Source organism: Leptonotus elevatus, chromosome 1 (genome assembly GCF_054856555.1).
Source record: "Leptonotus elevatus isolate MCC_2025b chromosome 1, RoL_Lele_1.0, whole genome shotgun sequence".
Taxonomy (NCBI): Eukaryota; Metazoa; Chordata; class Actinopteri; order Syngnathiformes; family Syngnathidae; genus Leptonotus; species Leptonotus elevatus.
In genome coordinates this window covers 40661088-40684956 of record NC_141239.1, presented here as the reverse complement: position 1 = coordinate 40684956, position 23869 = coordinate 40661088, and the positions used below count along the sequence as shown (strand labels likewise).

Genomic DNA, 23869 nt, shown 5'->3' with positions numbered 1-23869 from the left:
AGAGAAATATCACAAGAGCTGCGAAAGAAAATAATTTATTTACACAGCAAAGTTGCAGGCTACAGGAAAAGCAGCAACGCTTTACTTATCAGTCAGAATACTGTAGCAAAAGTGGTACAAAAATTAAAAAAAGATGGAACTGCAACCATCTCACAGAGACGTCCAGGTCGTCCACGGATGTTAACAACTCGACAGCAGCGTCTTCTGATGAGAAGGGTGGAAGAAAATTGACATCTAAGTTCGCTGCAGATATCTAAGGAAGCCAAACTGGGGTGACTATTTCCCGTGACACAATATGGCGTACACTGCAGAGGAATGGCATGCATGGGTGCCGTCCACGGAGGAAACCTCTCTTAAAGCCCAGGCACAAAACCGCGCGCCTAGAGTTTGCAAGGGCCCATGCTGACAAAGATGAAGACTCCTGGGGCTCTGTAGTCTGGAGTGATGGGACCAAGATAAAAGTTTTTTGAACTGATGGCTTCAAAACTGTATGGCGTCACAAAGGTGAGGAATACAAGGAAAAATGCATGGTGCCTACAGTGAAACATGGTGGTGGCAGTGTTCTCATGTGGGGTTGCACAAGTACTGCTGGTGTTGGGGAGCTGCATTTCATTGATGGCATCATGAATTCACAGCCGTATTGCTCAATTTTGAAAGAAAAGATGCTGCCATCACTCCATGCCTTTGGTCGTCGTGCACTTTTCCAACATAACAATGATCCTAAGCACACATCTAAGGCCACTGTTGGATTTCTGAAGAAGAACCGGGTGAAAGTGATTCAGTGGCCAAGTATGTTTCCTGATCTGAACCCAATTGAACACCTATGGGGAATTCTAAAGAGGAAAGTTGAGCATCACTCTCCATCCAGCATCCAGTCTCTAAAAGAGGACATTCTTAAAGTTGTATTTTTTGAAGGGGGTGTACTCATTTATGCTGAGCACTGTATATATATATATAAATATATATATATATATACACACACATTCCATTCAAATACAATTGTATTGCACAATGAAGGTAAATAAAGTTGTGTGTGTAATATATATAACAACATGGCATGACATAAAAACACACAAAAAAAACATGGCATCACATACAGACGTCCAGCTAATCTCGCGAGATAATTAAAATGCCAAAACGGAAGCCGTCAGGAGTCATTTTCAGTCGACGTGCTCATTTGAACAAGAACCGCTACGAGGGACGGCGGAAGAGCGGCCCAGCATTAATACATCAACTAAAAGTCAATATTGTACGTATTATAGCGTAAGATTTCCACTCTGACATTTTAAACTGTTACGATCGTAATGTTGCCTCGGTATGTAAGGAGTGCATTCATTTTGGCTGAAGAGTTTTAGTTGTTAAGCATTAGCTCGTTTACTAGCCTTAGCATTAGCACCACCTTGCGCAACGTGTTCAACAAGTTTTCAACTATTATTAGCTGACATCACCACTTTAGCTGCGATTGGTAATCCGATTCGAGTTTTTACATGCTAGCTGCAATTGGTTTGGGCATCCTTGTTCGGCTGTGTATCGTGTTTGCGCATTATTCGTGCCCGTCACATGTGAACACGATGCCTTGAAACTTTCCATTCGACAAGGCCCGACCTAGAAGGGCAATTTCGCTAACAGAATCATATCTGTGCCACCAACGTGAAAATAATAATAATTAAAAAGTCATCGAATAGTTTATTGTTGTTATCGTCTCAACTGATTTGTCTGTGCCATTTTATATACTGTACACGTGATTAACCTTTTTCGGCAACAGACAGTTACACGACGGTCCTTCTACATTGCTAAAGTTAGCTGACTTTTAGCCTCACCGTTTCTCAGTCAAACCATAAGAACGCGGGTCCACCAAGCAAGACTTTCAGACCCACACATCCACGCGTACTACGCTGTTTAGATCTCGTTTTGTTCATACGTGAACGCATCCGTAGATTAAATGTACTGTACTTCAACGATTGATCGGGTGGCGTGGGGGTTGGGGTAAGATTAACTTGAAGGATTAAGCCGGGGTCATAGTTTTTAACCGCCCGTGTTGTTTAAGGTGCTCGTTCGGGCCCTCTCGCTTCTCCTCAAAGGGGGTTTATCACCTTAAATATAACCAGAAATGGCAAAAGCACTCGCACGTTGTTGTTTTTTGTACTTTCTTGATGGCTGTAATTTGATACAAATATGCTTTCAAATGTATGGAGTAGAGCTGTCAAAATTTATTAATTGACAAGTAATCGATTATCAAATCAATCGACAACCATTTTAATAATTGAGTAATCATTTGGAGCCATTTTAAAATATAAAATTGTCCAAATCCTCCAATTTCAGCATATCACCAGTAATGGTTCACTGATTTCTGTAGTCCTTTATAAAAGAAAATTGATTATCTTCTGTGTTTAATCAAAATAAGACATTTGCGAAACATCTGTTTTTACTTTGGAAAACAATGGCTGAACTGGTAACGTAGTACAACATCAACCCCCCCCCCCCCTCTTTATTTTTTATTTTTATTTTTTTTAAATCACTATATGAATACAAATTATGAAATAACCACCAATCACTGGTTAATAAACAGTGATCAGTAGGGATGCACCGATCACAATTTTCTGGTCGATCACCGCTCTGATCTTATTAAAAGTCTGACCTGCCAATCCCGATTTTTCCTATCTCGATTTTGTTTCATAACAAGCACCATATACACATTCAGAGTTCCTATTTTATTTGAAAACATTGAACAATATCTCACAAAATCTGTGAAATAATACAAAAGGTTTGTTTTAACTGCAAATTAAGTAGTTCTCTGAAAAAGAAAAGCCAATTAGTCATCTCAGCAGAAGAGGGCAGTGGCTGACTTTTTCAGACCTCTGAGGGGGGAGATGAGATCGGTTTATATTGAAGGGATCGGCCCATCACCGATCCAACAAAACTATGCAAATTGGGGTCGATCGATCCAGGGGGGAAAATATTTTTGTAATACACTTTAATGAAAATGAACCAATTTAGTCTATTAATGGTTTGAATAGTCGATAGATTAGTCGAGTCTAAAAATATTCAATGGTGACAGGCTTACAGCACCAGTAGGGAGCAAAAGTACCTGTGATTGGCTGGTGACCAGACCAGGGTCCGCTTCTTGCCCCAAGTCAGTTGGAATGGGCCACAGCTCACATGGACCTAGTTGTGATAAAGCGTATAGTACCTGTAAATGGACAGGAGCAAGTAAATACAAGAAAAGTTGAATATTTAGTATTTTGATTTTACCACTTAAATTGATCAATCATCACTTTCTCTATTTACCACACAGCACACATTATAAAGAACGGCTCAAACAAAATATACAGGCCATAAAATGTCAAATGTTAAGTATTCAGTTGGATTGTGTACTGCAAAAAAATAGCATGCAATGCGGTAACTAAACAAGTAATATTTCCATAAAGGCTTAACTTATGCATTATAAAATATGAAATAACCATTGAAGCTTATCAAATTATATCAGTGCCGGTTTTGGCAGGGCCACCATCCAAAAAGGCTTCACCCTGTCAGTGAGGTACCGATGCTTGAAAAATGTGAGTGCAGTAATTCAGTATTTGTACTGTAATTATTGCCCACCATTGTTTTCAACATGACTTTTATGTCTAGTTTTTTTGGGAGATGATGCATCATGTACAACTGACTCTCACTGATGGTCTTTGTATTCATACTGTCTGATCCCAAGGCTAACTTTTCCACTCTCCCTTCCACTATGTCTTATTACAAGTCCGCGATGATCCCAAAGTAATTACTGGTAATACATGTACATAGGATGGAGTGGCAGCCAGATGAGCAGGGACTCCAGCAGGTCCTCCAGCTGCTTAAGGACTCACAATCACCCGACACAGCAACACAGAGAGCCGTCCAACAAGTATCCTTCTGACTTTGTCACACAGATCTATACGCACACATCTAGATGTAGTGCTTAATGTTTAGAAAAGCTTTTTCTCCATGTAACTACACACCGGTTGATTAGAATTTTGTCTTTGCATTCTCTGTTAGAAAATTGTCTACATCGAGTGCTGGAAAATGTGTTCCTAAAGAATTGCCATTGTTCCATATGGAGCATATAACTTAAATTGTTGTTCAATATTTTTGTGTCATGTTGCTCGGGATGAAATTATCCTTAACTGCTGATTTAGAAACTTGAACAACTGAACCAGTTCCCTGACTTTAACAACTATCTCATATTTGTCCTTACGAGACTCAAAACAGAAGGTAAGCATACATTTCTGAGTGTTATCTCTTTTTGTATCACTGCTACAATGGTGTATTGTGGTTTGTAAGATTTTCATTTATCCTGGAAAAGAAACTTGATGGCACCAGTTCTCCACTGCAAAGTATCAACTTGCCTTTCCATAGCCTCACCAACTATTGACTATAGATAGATGCCCATTATTGGCATCAATATTGTGCATTTTGATGAACGCCGGTATCGGCCCAAAAAAAATTCTGATGGCTGATATAAGGCAAATCTAAAACCGTTTTCATCTTGAGCTATTTATTTAAATTTTCTGTTAACTTTAAATGAGATGCTACTGACCCTGGGAACCTTTTGTTTTTGTTTGACATTAAAACAAATGTGATATTTTAAGATTTCAGGAATTTTTACATTTTGGGAAAAAATATTTGCTGTGGAAAATTATAGGAGAGCTATGATATTTTCTTGTTTAAGTTTTTATTCTACTTAAAAGATGTACTGATAACCCTGGGAGCTTCCTTAACATTTTCTTAGAAATTTAAAAGGATGTCTATTGTCTAAGATTTAAAAAAAATATATATATATATAATTATTTTCAAAATGTAAAAGACATTTTGAAAAGTCTGAAACATTGTTCAATAAACATGCTTCAAGACATTACACAGGCATGTGATTTTTCCGCTAATTCGCGGAATTCCGCTTTTTTTATCTCCCCCCCAAAAAAAAAATCCGATTTCGTCTCTCTACAGCATTCCGTTTTAGTGTTTCCGCAACTGAAATGAAACCGATCTTGCGATTGGCGGAAGTCTCCGAGATGACCAATAAGAGCGCTTGTTATAAAGGCATAGGCGTATGCCATTGTTTGTTGACCAATAAACGCGCTTGTTATAAAGGCATGCCATTGTTCATTTCTCAGACGTTTTTGCCGGGTGTTTAAAGAAATGTCCGTGATCGAACGCAAAGATGCTCCGCGAGTTAAGGAAATTGACAAGATCGTAAAAAACAAGTTTCGATGGGACTGGTGAGAGAAGGATATATCTACAAATGTTGGAAAGAAGACTGTGACGAATTTGTTCAGTGACTTTATTCGGAAGATCGATCGTGCCGGGAAAGCGCTTTGCATTTGGTGCCGTGATACCGTTGACGATGGTGCGAGAGGTTTCAAAGCTCTTGAAAGTCACGCAAAGAGCAAAAAACACCTGAAAGAACTCCAGTCAAGAACAACAAATTATTCCATCGCTGGAAGTTTCGGTGCCCAAACGAAAACTCCAAAACTTTACGGCCCCCATCCCTTATTGACATCACAATCGGAAGCGGTAATAGAGAGACGTGATCCACCCCAACAACCTGCACCAGTTGCTGACAGAGTCGTGAATTTTGAGGTCGGTGGTAAACGTTTCAAATTAATCGAAATCAAATTTTCGAAAATATTATAACGTAATAAAAATGGCCATAAATATTTAACATGGTTAATCATTGACACAAACTCAAATGAATGCTGCATGTTTGCACTTTTCAGCTTTCAATATGTTGACTATCTTGATGTATGCAGTTACAGAGATGATCTTAGTCAATCCGAATGCATGATTGTGTTTTTACCAGAGCTTGCTGCATGAGGTATTTTATGTTTTTGTTATGCATTATGTATTAAATTAAGAATGATTGATTAAATGATTTATTGCATGGTAAATATATATGATGATATTCTCAGTGATAGTTTTTAAAAGCAAAGGCAGTCCAATGTTTTTGAATGTGACTGATTTTGAGTTGACTAAAACTGCAATTTTATATGGGATAGTTCAATATACATTGAAAATTTATGCTGTTGTTTTGTCTATTTCTTTGTCATCTGAGTGCATTGAAAGTACTCAAAAACACGGAAAGCCCATGAGCTCTGGACCTAGCTGAGTGCCCGCGGCCCCCAGACCCCCGGCTAAATTTTCAGATAATTTCACTTTGGTCAAATCACATGCCTGATTACAACAAAATCAAGATTGGCATTTGCATTAAAAAAAAGTTTTTTACACCAATATTTTTATCCCCCTTTTTACTTAAAAGGAATATCGGCTCCAAATGTCGGTTATCGGCCTCCTTGACTACTGATAATCGGCCCTGAAAAAAACATATCGCTATGTCTCTACTATTGACAGTTTTCCCTTGGCAAACCAAACGTTATTGTTTCTGGTCAATAGAGGTGAAACAAGTCCTCGATTAATTTGAGTACCTACTTAGAATAATAATTTAAAAAAAAACTAGATTTTTTTTCCCCCATACCACGGATATCCTTTTAATTGATGTGCCTGGTCGGGAAGAGTCAAGATAGCCGTAGCAGTGCCATGCTTGATTGTAGCGTGCCGTCGATGTGGTGAGGCTAACTTCATAATAAAATCTTCCCAAATCCTATCCAATAATTCATGGACACCATTGCCTTGGTAGTACACTTTTATTTCGAAGTTGTTTGTGGAAGCGTGCCAGCTGACTTGACTCATCTTCTGAACTGGAAGTTGAATTGTTGGGACCCAGTTTTAAGTTTAAATTCCCATCACAAACTTCATCCTACACAAGTACTTGTGCACTCAAAGTATTCTTTTCTAACGCACGACTCCCTAATTTGCCAGCAAACTTTCAGCTCACTATAATTGACAACACCTGCAAAAGGGTGCAAGGTCTCGAGTAAGGCTCGGGATAAAAGTCGACCAAGTCTGCTATATCGACTGAAAATGTCTGCCTCGAAGCGCGCCCAGAACCTTGTTTGCGACGTCATCGATGTTTCTAAACGGACCTATTTTGCAGCCGCACACAATGAACAGGAAGTTATTGAGCTAATTAGCTGCGTTTTCATTAGTTTTTTGCTAAATAGAAGCGATATTTCTACTATTTCGACTTATAGGTGTTTCCATTTAGGAGTGTTTCGCTTCTGAGGCGCTCTCATATTATCCCGTCCCACGAGAAGTCGTAATTTTGTGCTCGTGTAGGTTGATGGCCGGCCTGACCCCGGGATTACACCGCATGCGTGTGCTTTTATCCGTTTCCATTCTATCATCTTGTCCAAATTACACCGGCTGCGTATGCGCTGTGGACCAGCTGCGTCGTGCCGGAGCCCGCTGCATGGACAGACGTATTTTCTATTTTTGCCGGACGACACGTCCGTCAAATGGCAAACTAGCAAATAACACATCGAGTGGGACGGGAAGATGGCTAACCCTAACCCTAACCCTAGAAGTCGTGGGAGTGGACGGGGAGTTTAATCAAGTCACCTCTCTTTCTGCTTCTCTGTTGAGCACAGACTTTGTGTGTTTGTTGTTTTTAATGCCACATTATCGCGCGCGCGATCACGCGGGAAGTTGTCGGCGACGGAGCTGCCGGACCGCAGCCAGCGAATTTTGTCCTTACAATTGAAGTGTCCGGAGCACGCAGTCAAGACGCAGCGGAGTGGTGCACATGCATACGGTGTAATCCCGGGATCAGTTGTTGCGATTACAAACATCTCTTTCCTCTTATCGGGTGGGATTGGGCATTTGGTGGTGGTGGTGTGTGTGTGTGTGTGTGCGCTTACAACTTGCTGCGGACGGACAGAAAACCGATTTCAACGACAGTGTGCGCCGTATTTCGCTTGATCGCTCGTTGCCCCAGGGGAAAACGGCCATTTCTCATGTAACAACAGCTTCAGAAAACAGGTGAGCTGTGATTGGTCGTTGCCTGAGCCCTGGGCAACTGTAATGTCGTCTACAGCAAGTGGCAGAATGGCCGCCTTCTGAGATGGATAAAAACGGCTTGATTTTGCTTCATCACTCATATTCCACAAATGTAATATTAATTAGAATGTCATGTTCAAACTAGTGAAGTCACATATAACTAGCGATGCACCGAATATTCGTCCACCGAAGCCAAAAGAATATGGCCGAAATAGGATGTTGTGGTGGCGCAAGCAAAAAAACGGTGCAAGCATTTGTTTGAATTAAACAGCGAGCGCTCCGCTGGCTTTTCATCGTGTGAGTTTGCACCTGTCGGTCGCAGCAGCTCCCGGAGTCGTTGCGCACACCGGAGGAGAGGGGAGTCTTTTTTTGTTTGTTTTGTTTTTAAGAGGGTCGAGAGGAAAAAAAGACATAACTGCCGTGTACTGCAGTACAGGTGAGCCACTCGTTCTCCTGCAGCGCCTTCCCTTTTATAAGAGCCCCTCGAACGCTTCCACTTTTTCACCGGCATCCCGGTGGCCGTGCTAAATACTTTAGCTAATACTAGCACTATTGCTATCAACAGTTTTAAACACGGAAACACTAAACGCTATATTCGGGTTGCTACAAACCTGTACAGGACGCTGTGTGGCTTTGCAGTGCCACTTGCTTCTGTCTACACTTTCTTTCATGTCTGCATGTAAAGAAATATTCAAAGGCTACATGCTTTTTTGCTCTTCATAGTTTAAGAAAATAGATGATCACCAAATGCCACCTTTTATGTACAAAATGCCATTACAACAGGCATAATTGAGTACATTATTTTTTGTCTTGCCCGCCTCGGCAAGCTCTGTTGCCGCTTCCCACACGGCCGTCCTTCCACGGAGCCTGCCGGCTCACCACTCGCGAGGGTCCCCTGATGGCGGCTCTTCCGCTAGCTGGCGATACGGAGCCTACCTTTCTGCCAAATGGCTTCACGGGAGCGGGACCTATGCCAGTATCAATACCCATCGCGAGTACTGATACCATGAAATATGTCTGGTATCGGCCCGATACCTGGTATCGGTACTCGCCCATCCCTATTTATTATACCATTATCTTTATATTAGTTGAAAAATTATATGAAAACTGCAATATTATCGTTTATCGCAATAATAATCCAAGCAAAGTTTCTTATCGTGGCAGGCCTAACTGTACTGTAGACTGCCTGTACCATTTAATTGTGTAATCGTAATGACAAGGCTGCGTCTGGTAAGCCCATTAAAGGAATTCTTGACTCATTGAGCCATTTTCAGCAGTAAAAAGTTAATATTTTGTTCTGAATTAATTTGATAAAGTCACTATTTTTCCTGTACATTTAATACATTTAAAAACACATTTTCTACTTGCTGTCAACTGAAGATGACATCACCTGTGCTGAGGAACTAAGTAACGACCAATCACGGCTCACCTGTTTTCTGGGTTTACAGCAGTTTAAGCCATTTACAGCAATCCGCTACTCAATTCGAGTCCCGACTGATTCGTGCACATCCCTACTGTTAAATAATTTTAATTTTAAAATGAACCGTCAAGCTGCTTGTCACATCTCTGACCCTTTACTTTACAGACGAGCCGACTCGCTCTCTCAGCGGTCTGATACTGAAGAACAATGTTAAGGCCCATTACCAGAACTTCCCGCCAACTGTTGCCGACTTCATCAGGCAGGAATGCGTCAACAACATTGGCGACCCTTCGCCCCTTATCCGTGCCACCATTGGTGAGTGTCTAGCCCCTCAAGTAATTACACTATTTGGCAACCTGGTGCCTCTGGAGATGATGCATATCGTCATCTGACTGCCTGTGAAGGTCTTTGTATTCATACTGTCTGATCCAGAAATGCCGCCAGCCCACCATAAATGCAATCATCCTTCTAGCTCTGATTAAAGTCCTGTCTTTGTCTCGTAGGCATCCTCATCACAACTATTTCTTCCAAGGGAGAACTGCAGTCATGGCCTGAGCTCCTGCCACAGCTTTGCACCCTGCTTGACTCAGAGGACTACAATACATGCGAGGTACATCATGTTCTTGCTTAATATCACTTAAAATATATTTTAGTTTAAGATGTTGAATAAAAAAAAATAAAAAATCAAATGTCAGATCTACAACAGCGGCTGATTTCTCTGTTTCAATAAAAAAAAGAAGTAAATTTAGGGAACTCTGGAAATGGAAAAATATTGTTCCAGGGTAAACGCGTTGCACGCTAATAAATTATGCAGCTTGCTCACTCTTTCATAGTGTTTAAGTGGGGAAAAACTGACTTTCAGAAGGCAGTACAGCTCTTGTATCACTGTGGACCTTTTTCACAAAAAACAGAAAATACGTCGTCATTGCGTCACTCGGCCTCCGGTCCTTATATTAAGCGCTAGACTTTTATGAATGGTCACCAATATTCACCCACACATCTCTACATCTTATGCCCAGTTTAACCTCTGAAAATATAAAAACTGCCACAGTATTTTGGTATTCAGCCTTCCTCCCCATAGACGCTCACTATAAAAAGTTTTAACGTGTTAACTAGGGGTGTGCCAAAAAATTAATTCTCATAAGAATCCCGATTCTCATTAGGTACGATTCAGAATCGGTTTTAAATGTCCCATAATTGATTTTTTTTTAATTATTTCATACTGTCTTGCCTTTGTCTGTGTGCGCCTTTATTTGGAGCGCTGTTCATGTTGTACCCGATTTGGCCACTTAGGGGCAGTGTGGTTCCATGTGTTCTAATACACTGTTAAGTTGTAACCACATTAGAGAGTAGAGGAAAAAGTCATGATCAAGTTATTCCAATAAAAGTTGTTTTTTTTCAGCATGGAGCCGTTCTTTTGAGTGATAAAAGTACCGCGAGTAGCACACTAATTAGCATTAGCGAGTCAGACTGGAGTAGATCATTACGATTCCTTGAACATCTATAAATTGAAGCAAAAATCAGTTAATCAAATCATTTTGAATCAAAAATCGTTCCTAACCGAAAATCGATTCTGAATCGAATCCCACACCCAAAAATAGGAATCTAATCGAAAGATTCCCACCCCTAATATATATATATGTATATATATATATATATGTATATATACAGTGCTCAGCATGGAATGAGCAAGGTGTTGTTTTTTTTTTTTTTTCAGTGTGGAGCTGTTCTTTTGAGTGATAAAAGTGCCGCCAGTAGCGCGCTAATTAGCATTAGCGAGTCAGACTGGAATAGATCATTATAATTCCTTGCCCAGCAAATAAAAATGCACAAAGCGCCTCTCGCTGTTCAACAAGGAAACGGTGAGTAACTCTGCAAGAACAGAATTAATTGCAGCGTCCATTCATCTATGAGTGTATTCAGACGAGAAAAGTCCTTAAGTCTGCTTGCTTGGTCCGGACCAAAAGCGGCCTTTTTTCTTTTTCCTTTTTTTGTTTGGTGCGGGTTCACTGTGCATTTATTATATTTAAAAAAAAAAAAAAATTGAAATCAAGAGCCAAAATATGGCAAACATTTTCACTCTGCTTTTTGCAAGTATATTATATTGCATAATCTCGTCAACCTGCATGACAATCTGTGCTCCCATTGGACAAAAATGACGAGCCTCGCCGATTGCGCGCAGTAACAGTTGCGCTCCGCGTGCCCTGACCCACAACATGCTGACAGCAGTGTGGCTAAACAGAATACAGAGGATTATGAATGAATTTAGCACAATACTACCGGGCATTATTACAGATTGTTTTTTCTACACGGGGAGGAAAGGAAAAATATCTGTTTAAAAAAAATAACCCAGCTCCATGTGTACAAAACTTCAACTGAAAGCTGCGGCCCACTAGATGGCACTCTGGGCCGCGGCCCAATGGTTAAGAATCACTGCTAAAGAGGACCTTATTTAAGTATTATAGTCTGTTTTCAGTGATGATGATGGTAACGTGTGATTTGTGTTTTTTTACGTGTGTCATAATCCCAGTATGTACTGAGTAAGTTTTCAGTGAGGGCTCGTTTGCAGCATCGATCAAACACAGTCCCTTGGCGGTGTAATGTTTTCCTATGGGAAAAGGCTTGGAACAGCCTCGGGTTCCATGCGTCTGACTTAAGCTCAAATACGAAGTCCTCGGAGGTGAATGATTACTGCAGATGTGTGTGTGCTGCACTTTCCTGATAAGAAAAGGTGGTCCATAATAAAGTTTAAAACGCCGGAAGAGCATTCCAGTACGGCTTTTATTTTTACGCCTGCGGCATTGTTACAGTGGCTGTGCACCACACTGGAAGTCGCGATACCCAATGATGACTTATTTCCGGCCACAAAACGCGGAAGTGTGAAAAAGGTCTATAGTCTATAGATAAAAGTAAAAAATGATCTTAACACTGTATATTGCAACCTTAAGATACGAGTAACTCTCATGCAGTGTTCATCGCTTTAGGGCTGTTGAATTTCAAAGTTCTACTGAATAAATGTCTGATATTCTGACAAGATCGTTTCATAATGTTTTCAGATTCAGTATTTTTACTGCTATACTATGTTATCTTCTCACGCAACCTCATTCTCTCCTCTGTGTCCCTGTTTGTTTGTTTGCGTTTGATTTGACAGTCTCTCTGTGTGTGTCCGTGTCTCAGGGCTCGTTTGGAGCACTGCAAAAGATCTGCGAGGACTCGTCAGAGCTGCTGGACACCGACGCTTTGAACAGACCGCTCAATATCATGATACCCAAATTTCTTCAGTTCTTCAAGCACTGCAACCCAAAAATTAGGTACAGGACAGGAGGAGATTCACTCCGTTGACTGATGCCTGGTTTATGCATAATATAGCTTATGTTCAGTTTTGTTTTTTTGCAAGACAAAATACTTTAAGTAAAGTCTGGAAGATTCTTATAGTTTTATTGTAACAATTTTAAAAAGTTGCCCTCACCTTCTTTGCTAGTAGTTACTTACTGTATACATTTATTGTACACACTTCATTCAGATTCTATTGTCCCTGCAGGTCACATGCCATAGCCTGTGTGAACCAGTTCATCATTAGCAGAGCACAGGCCCTAATGAACAACATTGACACCTTCATAGAGGTTGGTGGTTGGATGCTAAAGTAAACCAGAGAGCCTTATTTAAATTCTTTCAGATAATGACATGTTAGTTTCCCACCTGCTGTCGGTGGGATCCTGCTTTTCTGCATTTCCACCCCTCAAATGTAGTCTTTCACCCCCTTAGAGCCTCTTTGCGCTGGCAGCAGACGAGGACTCCGAAGTCAGAAAGAATGTTTGCAGAGCTCTGGTCATGCTTCTGGAGGTCCGCATTGATCGACTCATCCCTCACATGCACAGCATCATCCAGGTAGGGGAATCACCGCCCATTCGAAAATGAAAGGTTTGGATGTGGACAGCCAACTCATCATATACATTCACCTTAGAATGTGTATCTCACCTGGACATGATGACACACCCAGCTCATTGATTTACAATGATACCTTATGTTCCTAAACTTCTGATCCAGACTTGCTGCAGCTCTGTGCCAGAACCGTGTTTAAGTTGTGGTGCAATAGTCCCCAACATGTTTTCTGTCCTCCTGCAGTACATGCTGCAACGCACACAGGACCCAGATGAGAATGTAGCTCTGGAAGCCTGCGAGTTTTGGTTGACTCTCGCAGAACAGCCCATCTGCAAGGAAATGCTGTCAGGACACCTGCTGCAGTGAGTAGCTAATTTGTTACATTTGTACTCAGTTGTCTAAAAAATAAAACGCAAGATTTATCATCTTATGAGATGTTTTTTCTCTCCCCCACTTCCTCCTCAAATAGACTGACCCCTATTTTGGTAAATGGGATGAAGTATTCAGAGATAGATATCATACTGTTGAAGGTGAGTTGTTTTTCTATTCTTTTAAAGTACTGGGCAGTGTTTTGTAAACTAAATCAAAATTGTTTCAGCAACCAATATAATTGAACACAAAATCTGATTAGGAAGGTATGCATGTTTTGACCAGGGAGATGTGGAGGAAGATGAGGCTGTACCAGACAGCGATCAGGACATCAAGCCACGTTTCCACAAGTCGCGCACTGTCACCTTGCAGCATGAAGGTTTAGAGGCAGGGGACATTGAGGATATTGAAGACGACGATGACGACGACGACGACGACACACTGTCAGACTGGAACTTACGTGAGTAGAACTACTGTTCTAAGCCTTGTTCGATACAGGCAAGCAATGTATCTGCCTTGAGTGACGGTGATGATTTAAGTTTTGGGATTTGATCGGTGGTTTATATCGGTGAGGTTGTGTGGTTGCAACAGACGGAATGGCAGTATACTGTATTTTGGAATTCATGCTCAACTCATTAGCTGCTTGAAAGTATAAATGAAAACAAGGGAAAGTTAGGTACAAGACAATTTCAAACAAAAACAAATGTATTCTTTTACTGTACGTTTGACAGTACAGCACAAAGTAATGGAAAGTAAATAAGTGCAACAATTGATCTGTGCTCTGGCACCTTCGGTTGCTTTAGAGCAGGTGTTTGAGTTGTTGGACTGACAAAAGGCTGTGTTCACATGCTGAAACACTTCAATCAATGTTTGCCCCACCATCTCTGGAAATAAGGTCCTAATATCTGGACATGATGAAAATCCCAGCTCATTGACAAAATAATGATACATTTTGTTCCTATTATTTTCTGATCCAGATATTCTTGACCTTCATCCAACCAAGCTGATTTAGCATCTTTTGGAAATTTTAAGTACTTGTGTTGGCACTAAAAACATTGCAGCATTTCTGAACATATGCACATCTTGTACCCCGTTGGCCAATCTTGATAGGCTGTATTTCTGCATTCTTGCAACGTTAGTTGCTTGAGAGTAAGCGTTAGTGCTGGGTGTTATGACTATCTTTATCGTGAAGACGATTGAAAAAAAATTGCGGGTCATTTTCTTCCTATAGTGTCTATCGTCATTTGTCACTTACAGCAAAAGAAAGAAAGAAAATAAGTGACCAACGCTTGTTTGACAGACGAAAGCATTCATTCTGCATGTTTGTTTCACACAGCTGTCACCAGGTGGCAGCCTGAACAAGTGGACATGGCAGTGAATTATACATAGCCGTCATACATTATAAGCTTACTGTGCCAAAATAAACCTAACATCCATCCATTATCTGAACCGCTTGTAATCAATGAAAATTAATAGAATACGAGGTGGGTAAATGCAGATAACGAATACTACTACTTTGAAAAACTTAACTAAAATAACAAACCCGTAGTTTTGAATTAACTTTTTTTTTCTTTTCTTTTTTTGTCTACCTCAAAGCATGCTGGGTACTCCTTTCGGCTCATTGAAATGGTGACAGCTGTGTGAAGCAGTTTGGAGGTCTAAATGTGCAGTTAAACATAATTTAAAAAACTGTTTTTTTTACGTTTTTCTGAAAATTGAAAGGCAGAGAAAGCCCCCAAAAGCTTTGCTGGGATGCTTACGTTACCTACAAGGGGTGGTATTCAAGTCGAGGCAAGATCGGTTCTACCACTTATGTCGCAGCATAGCAACGAGCTTCGGCTGGCTAATACTGCACATAAACACGTTGCGCTTCCGCTCCTAAGTTAGTAATCACTAGCCTGTTCTTCAAAACGAAAGTGGGTCTGGACAGGCGGCCATAGACAGCAATTCGTCTCCAAAACAGGACGGCCCAATCAAATTTGTCCCTTTGCGTGACGTCGTCTTCATGAGCAACATCACTTTTCAGTCATCAAGTTTTTTCCACAACAACCACATTCAACGATGACGTCATTCACTACTGTCTCTTCGGCTAGTAAACAGGTTGGATGTGTCAGACTTAAAAAACAAAAAAAAAACGCCTTTTAATGAGTCTCTGGGGGGGGGAAATAATGCTACACACTTAGCTAAACATGAAGTGATATGATGTGATTGTTACGGCGTCCCATATACGTCAACCTGGAGGAGGAAGATTAAACATGCAACAACATCAAAAAATGGATGAATAGATTATACTAAAGTGAATATCTTTCATCCATCCATTTTCTTTTATATCACTAAATATGTTTTCACACTGCAGTCCTGAGTTTCGATATTGACTTAAAATCTGCACAATAAATGTTTTCAAAACGACATTACAGTAGATGTAATTTTTTATTTTTAAACAATTTCTGTCTGAAACAATTTTTGTATCCCCTATTTAGATTCATAAATACATTTGTGAAAAATATGTCAGTGGTTACTTTGATAATTTTATACGGCAGCCCTACTGGATGCATTTTTCTTTTGATACAGATCTGTTTAATGTCACTTCAAAATAAAATAAGAAAATAAACAGTCATAGTGTGTTGTATATTTTTTTAAATGGAAAAACAGAAAATATATCGTTATCATGATGTAACATAGCCTATATTGTAGAGAAGCCCCCCCCCCCCCCCCCCATATCGCCCAGCACTAGTAGGCGTTAAGCTTGCTTGACTGACATTTACTGACTAATCTATATTTATATCAATGATCCAGGTAAAATTGAGACTTTTGTATTTTAGTTTTGTTATACTGTAACTAGTTAATAGAATGTTCTCAGTGCTGCTTCCAATTAGCTGAGAAAAATAATTACAATTGTGGAATTGATTTTGATGCACAGGAAAGTGTTCAGCAGCAGCACTGGATGTGCTTGCGAACGTGTTTCGAGATGATCTACTGCCCCACCTGCTGCCACTCCTGAAAGGCCTGCTCTTCCATCCTGACTGGGTCGTCAAGGAATCTGGTATCCTTGTATTGGGCGCGATTGCCGAGGGTAAGAGCTGGTGATTTTTGATTGTCAATGATTTTCAAAGCAAACCCCATTCTACATGAACATATGATCTTTGTGCCGCAGGCTGCATGCAGGGCATGGTTCCCTACCTGCCAGAGCTCATTCCTCACCTTGTCCAGTGTCTAAGTGACAAGAAGGCCCTGGTGCGCTCCATTGCCTGCTGGACCCTTAGTCGTTATGCACATTGGGTAGTCTCCCAGCCCCCTGACTCCTACCTCAAGCCCCTCATGACAGAGCTTCTTAAGTGCATCCTCGATGCAAACAAGAGAGTTCAAGAAGCTGCCTGCAGGTGAGCATCTCTCCCTTCTCTCGTTGAAGTGGAAATGATGACACTCCCAGCTCATTGAATAACAATGATACATGTTGTTCCCATATTTTGTTCTGATCCACATCATTTTTTTATCAAATCATTCGTTGACTGGTAGTCGTTTCTGTGCCATAGATTAGATTAGTCATGTTGTTGTTGTCCGCCATCTTTGTTTTCACCATAGCGCGTTTGCCACCTTAGAAGAGGAGGCATGCACAGAGCTTGTACCATATTTAAGCTTCATCTTGGACACGCTGGTCTTTGCCTTTGGAAAGTACCAGCACAAGAATCTCCTTATCCTCTATGATGCCATTGGAACTCTTGCAGACTCAGTGGGCCACCACCTTAATCAGCCCGTAAGAACTTGTTGTCACCAGTCTTTAGTCCACTAGATGAGATTTTTTTCAAATCATCATTCAATCATTTTAATTTCAACGTTTCATGATTTTTTTCCCCTCAGGAGTACATTCAAAAGCTGATGCCCCCTCTTATTGCAAAGTGGAATGAGCTCAAGGATGAGGACAAAGATCTTTTCCCTCTTTTAGAGGTAAATATGAATAAATCAAATTAAATTTTGCGCATTTTCCTCTAGAGCTTTTTTATTTGAACATGTTAGACATGTATCTAAAAATAGCAGCTACTGCACAATGTCTCCAGTAAATATGTTTATCTCCACCATCGGGATTTAACACAACACCGCTACATGTCCTTCCCATGCTTTTTCTCCCAGTGTTTGTCTTCAGTCGCCACCGCACTGCAGAGTGGGTTCCTGCCTTACTGTGAACCAGTCTATCAGCGCTGTGTGACACTTGTACAGAAGACCTTAGCGCAGGCTATGGTGAGAGGGCATTTTTTGGGTGCTTGTTTAGCTTGGACAAATATATTGAGATGCGGCCTTTGCAGATGTACAACCAGCAACCGGACCAGTACGAGGCTCCTGACAAAGATTTCATGATTGTGGCCCTGGATCTGCTCAGTGGCCTGGCTGAAGGTTTGGGAAGTCACGTAGAGCGACTTGTTGCTCAGTCCAATATCATGACGTTGCTTTTCCAGTGCATGCAGGTATGCACGAGTATTTTTTTATTTTATTTTTGTTTTGAGTGTTATGCTGCTTCGGTAAATACTGGTGTTGCTTTTAGGAGAGCTATATTAAGATATTTGTGTTGCAGGATACTATGCCTGAAGTGAGGCAAAGCTCTTTTGCTCTTTTGGGAGATTTAACAAAGGTCTGCTTCCTGCATGTTAAGCCCTGCATTGGTGAGTGTTTTTCATAACTCATAATACCACTGTAGTATGTAGTGTATGTGTATTCTAAACAATTTGTTTCTTGTCGCCAGCTGAGTTTATGCCCATCCTCGGCCTCAATCTGAACCCAGAATTTATTTCGGTGTGTAACAACGCTACATGGGCCATTGGGGAAATTGCCATGCAAATGGGTGAGTAGAAGAAACGACAACCACCATGTTTGCCCGTGTGTGTGCACTTTTTTTTCTTCCCTTTTTTTTTTTTTACAACTAATTGCTGAAAAGGTCTCAATATCTGAACATGATGAAAATCCCAGCTCATTGACAAAATAATGATACATTTTGTTCCTATATTTTCTGATCCAGATATTGTTGACCTGTACTGCAATTAGGGCTGAAATCAGCTCTCAATTGGTAACTTTTGGAAGTCTGTAAGCACTACAACTACAACCGAGGCAGCAGATTTGTACATATGCGCATCTTGTACCCTCTTAGCCAATATTCCTCATTGTTAACGCCTTGATTGTTCTGTCCTGTGCTGAACTTCTCTGGTTGTATAGTTGGGTACAATTCATAAATAGTTTCTCTAGCACAAAGTTGTAGGTAAGTTAAAGGGGAAGTTGAGTCTAAAAAAATATTTGCAATGTCTTCAGTGCGCTACCACTTTCTGATTAACATTGCGCTTGTGGAATACAAATTCAGTTGCAAAATTCAGCCGTTTTTGCGTATCTCATGGGCCGCCATTTTGCCACATGCTGTTGGCTGAAAATGACATAGGCTCATGTAATGACCAATCATGGCTCACCCGTTTTATGGCTCTGGTCATGTGACGTTTGCAAACTGAGCCCTTGGGGACTGTGATGTAATTTTTAGTCGCCAGCCAGTAGCAAAATGGCCGTCCCGTTAGATTGATTAAAGTGGGTAGATTTTGCCACTTAACTCATATTCCACAAATGCAAAATTCATCAGAATACCGTGACTAGTGGGGCCGCATAGAACATATTGTAAGGAAACTTTGACTTGGCTTCCCCTTTAAGGGTTGCTGATGACTTTTTTTATTTTTTTTTATCTAGGTGCAGAAATGCAACTTTATGTTGGAGTGGTTTTGCCACACCTGGTGGAGATCATCAATAGACCCAACACACCAAAGACCCTGCTGGAAAACACAGGTATGTAAAAAAAAAAAAAAAATTGTCAAGTGCCTCATACATTTTTTTTCCAACAGTGATGTTCTGAATACTTTTATCCTTCATGTGCAGCCATTACAATAGGCAGACTGGGTTATGTCTGTCCTCAGGAAGTGTCGCCACAGCTTCAACATTTCATTAGGCCATGGTGAGTCACGGCCATTTCTTTCTCGGCACTTTTTGTTTTTTGTATGCACTGCACGGTTCTCTTTTTTAAAGGTGTTTTTTTCTCCCTCCTGTTTGGACCCCAAGAGAGCGCCACAGTATATGATTATGTTCTTTAACTCACCAAATTGTTTATGAATTTTTCAATGAGTTCTATGTTAAAGCAAATCTGAATCCATTGGAACATTGAAATTGGTATTCAGATCTACTCATGTGCACGCCCCCATGCCAAAAACGTGTGTTGCAACAACTTATTTCCTACACTAAGGTTGAAATTTGTGGTTCCCCCCTTCATGTATTTGTGCGTAATGTGTATGCTTATTTGGCTGAACAATACAGGCAGCTATGACGTCATTATAATTTGAACTCCCCCTTATTATATCAACCTATCGTAGTCGCATGTTAAACAAACGTTTGTTTGTTTAACATGCTGCAATGCTTTTGAAGACCCTGCCAGACTGAACCACTGAATGTTATTGTCTTGTCAGGTGCACATCACTGAGGAATATCAGGGATAACGAGGAGAAAGATTCAGCCTTCCGTGGAATCTGTGTGATGATTGGGGTGAATCCAGCTGGTGTTGTGCAGGTGAGCTGATTTGCCCCCGGAAAAGTTTACTATAAAGTCTTAAATGCATGTGGACATATGACAGTGTCCTTAAAACTAATAAACGAGCCAAGTTCTTTCTGTTCAGGACTTCATTTTCTTTTGTGATGCCGTGGCCTCCTGGGTCAACCCTAAGGATGACCTGAGGGACATGTTTTATAAGGTGGGTGACATCAATTGTTTATATGTTTCAGAGCGTCTCTGGTTGGTTCGTCACACTGTGATGATCACTTCTAAGACATTCGAAATCTGACACACTGTGCGGATGACTTTTGAGTCTGAGAAGTGTGGTCGAGCTGGCCAAAAGATGTTTTTAAGGAAATCTTACCATTTCTGCTAGTCATAGACACTGGGTACAAACCTGCGCAGGTAGAAATATACTGACCATACACCAACTACCTTTGCATTCATTCGTTCTAGATCCTGCATGGCTTCAAGGACCAGGTCGGTCAAGACAATTGGCAACAGTTTTCAGAGCAGTTCCCTCCATTGTTGAAGGAACGTCTGTCAGCATGCTACGGCGTCTAACAAGTCCTCACTGGATGCTGACCTGTTCGGTATGTTTGCCAGTGTCTCGCTTTCGCTCCTACTGTAAATCTAAACTCTGTCCTATGGAGATGACAAACCAACTCACTGAAAAAGCCATGATACATTTTGTTCCATGTTTTATGACATCATGCTGTACGTGTATGCTACCAATGCGGTTTCATTTCAGCAATTGTTTCAAATTCTAAAGTGCTTTATTCCCCCCCTTCTGTCTTTTCAGGTTAACATAGGGAGGGGTGACCAGGGGACTCATTGCACTGTCCAACATAACAGGAGGAACGATCTGGAGGGACGTGACAAGCCTTCACATGGCAGAGCTCCCCCCCCCTTCCCTGTGCCCTGTGTCTCTGTGAGGGAGGGTGGGAGGAGGGTGGTGGGTAAGGGAGGGTAAACTTAGGGATATATGTATACCTCTTGGATTTCACGCCTCACAAAATCCAACATGCTCAAAAGTGACTTTCACCAATAGCACCACGGGGATTCAAGTTGGTTGGTGGCAAAAGGGGGCTTGCTTTGTCCGCCCCCTCCTCATTTGGATTATTTCAGAATAGTGTTGAGGGGGAGGGGGTTGTCTTATAGGTACATTAAAATGAATCATCTAAACCAGCACAGGATGCCATAGTCCCAAATCTCCCAATGCACAGTGTATTGACGCGCATACATCCGTGTGTTAAAATGGGCTTGTATGACTTCACTTTTACAAGGCACCTCTCGGTTTTGCCAGAGGCTAAACAAACATGCTTTTATTATATAATAATGCAGGAAATGTGCGTAAATATTTGCACCTTTTTACAGGAAATAATGCAGAAACCCTTTGATTGTGCATTAATTAGGGTCTCCTTTTGTCATCTGTACATCTATGCTGAGTTATGATCTGATTGCCTCTAAAGTGTTGCATGTTGAATGAATACCTGAGTTGTATAGTCATAATAGGGAGGCTGCCGTAATGTGTAGCAATCAAGATGCTTCATCTCCCCCCACACATATACCTTAGTCGGCATCCTTATTGTTGAAAGGGGGTGGCATAAATATACCAACTATAGGTAGACTAATATTAAAAAGAAGAGCTCACATACTGTAGGCAGGTTAAGGATTCTTCTGTTGCTTAATTTCTTAAGAACCTTCAAAACGGGCGCAATGAGAGAAATAAGCCATTAAGAAGAACTAGGTTCTTACCGATATAAATGCACTTTTTTCATTTGTAAGAATTAGAATTTAAATCTATTGATCTTGAGGGGTTATTTCTGATATCTATGGCTTGTTAAAGTTATGAATCATGATAAAATGATAGGTAATACTTGAGGCCTATTAACTGTAATAATGTAGCTAGCTGTAAAATAAAGATTGAAGAGGTGGGACTATTTCAGTATTTTACGTCCCAGTGCAGCTCTAGCTTTTTTTCTTTTTTTCTTTCTTCTTTTCCCCTCAATCCAATCATTTGAGGTAAATGGCTGTCATTACAACGATGTCATAAACCTTGCATGCTTTCCAGTAAGTGTTGTTCCTTTTTAGACATTTTATAATGCATCCCTTTTTGGAGGGAATCTTGCTTAAAAGCTTTGTTGATGGCAATATAACTTCCGTTAGAAATTATTGGAGGCTTACATGTTATGCCACCTGTTGACACTGTGTACATTATGCCAGGAATACACTGATCCCAATAGTTCTACCAGACACTGGATAGCTGGAGAGGGCGATCTTTTGTCCAGTTTTGTCTTCTAGCCATTGTCCATAGTGGACTATTGTATTGGAAGTGTGTATGGCTTTCAGCCAGTGGGTGTTTCGCTATAAAGGTATGTGTAGTGAGTATACGAGTATTGCTTACATGTTGTTTTGCACCAGCCCTACCCTAAGGTTATGTGCCGGGCATATTCAGGGAGGGAAAAATTTGTGTGGCCACTGCCAATAACATTTGCCTGCCAGTTGACATCAGACGAAGCTTCAAATATGATGACTATGGTAAAGGAAAATGTAAATCCATCACATTGTGACCCTGAGTTTTAGCTAGCTTTAATTTAGAATTTTACAACAATTAAACGTTTTTGGTATTAATTTTTGTAGCACAATTGCATTGGCTCATTCAAAGCTGCTAAACACTCGATGCTCACTAATGACGATACTTATTTGGTAGGCAAGAATTGAGGCAGGAGGTGGTCTTTGCATATTGTGATACATGAAGATTTTCTTTTATTTTTATGCTCGTGGTATTTTAATTTATTTTATGTTTTTTGTGCAATATGTGCACAAATTTTTTTTGGACTTCAGAAGTTTTTTTCTTTTTATTCTTTTCGTTTAAAGAAATATTCATTTTATAGTGGACCATTTAATTACATCAAATTTGATGTTGTGGTTGACCGACGAAGTCTGGGCTTGGCGCATACCTTAGGGAAGACAACTGAATCATAAATGGTTAAATATGATATCATGGCTGGCAACTTTCACCTCCCTTTTTGTTTTACTGTGGTGCAGGTGGGATGTTTGCTGATGTACTCCTTTTTAAATTTTGTCACAGGGGCAAAATAAATGTTTTCTATTACACTGTGTTCCAACTTATTATGCACATAGGTTTTAAGTTAATCATTTGATTGTTTTTCCCCTGTGGATTAAACCCCACCCCCTGTCTAGATCACTAATATCAGGCTCTGATAAGTTTGATCATTTCTCAAATGAGCTAAATTAAATGTAAACTGGGTGTAGTTTGGAATACTATTGTAATTTTGCAATAAAAACTTGCCTTGGAGGTTTTGTCCACTAAAATCATTATGAAAGTTAATTGCTGATTTGGGAGGTATTCAATTGATTTAAATTTGTATAGACTACAAAAATGAACCAAAACTTCTAATTTGGAATCTAGTGTATAAACTGTATAATCGTGAAATACTGAAACAAGTTTGTCACCAGATCTTTAGAAGACAAGGCATTTTGCGCCTTGAATTCAACATTGGTTAAAATGTGGTTACAAAGTATCGACAAATAAAAAATACAATAGAAGTCTTGACTTCTTCACCTCTCAAACCACTCAATTATTGAAAACGTTACTCTGCAAAAAAAAGTTAACGGCACACAATTCTGCTACGTATATTTTGTATTGAGCAGTTCAGAATAAATGTTTAACAACATAACAAAACGAGGGAA

At 40.4% G+C, this 23869-nt stretch overlaps 1 protein-coding gene and 1 non-coding gene across 2 annotated transcripts; both read left to right on the top strand.

Annotated features, from left to right (window-relative positions):
* The first annotated feature begins 1158 nt into the window (after positions 1-1158).
* On the top strand, positions 1159-23270 carry LOC147182185 (transportin-2-like). Its single transcript, XM_086057935.1, has 25 exons — positions 1159-1249; positions 3793-3892; positions 4164-4239; positions 9503-9652; positions 9841-9947; positions 12515-12648; positions 12879-12960; positions 13103-13225; positions 13463-13581; positions 13689-13749; positions 13874-14048; positions 16509-16661; positions 16743-16968; positions 17171-17342; positions 17447-17533; positions 17717-17824; positions 17890-18048; positions 18156-18243; positions 18324-18422; positions 19304-19399; positions 19490-19565; positions 20071-20170; positions 20277-20351; positions 20609-20745; positions 20955-23270. The coding sequence occupies exons 2-24, from the start codon at positions 3794-3796 to the stop codon at positions 20714-20716; spliced, it is 2673 nt and encodes an 890-aa protein (XP_085914061.1). The 5' UTR covers positions 1159-1249; position 3793; the 3' UTR covers positions 20717-20745; positions 20955-23270.
* LOC147182186 (small nucleolar RNA SNORD41) lies at positions 3637-3704 on the top strand. Its single transcript, XR_015093563.1, has one exon. It is a non-coding gene; the product is annotated as a small nucleolar RNA SNORD41 (small nucleolar RNA).
* Positions 23271-23869: the final 599 nt, after the last annotated feature.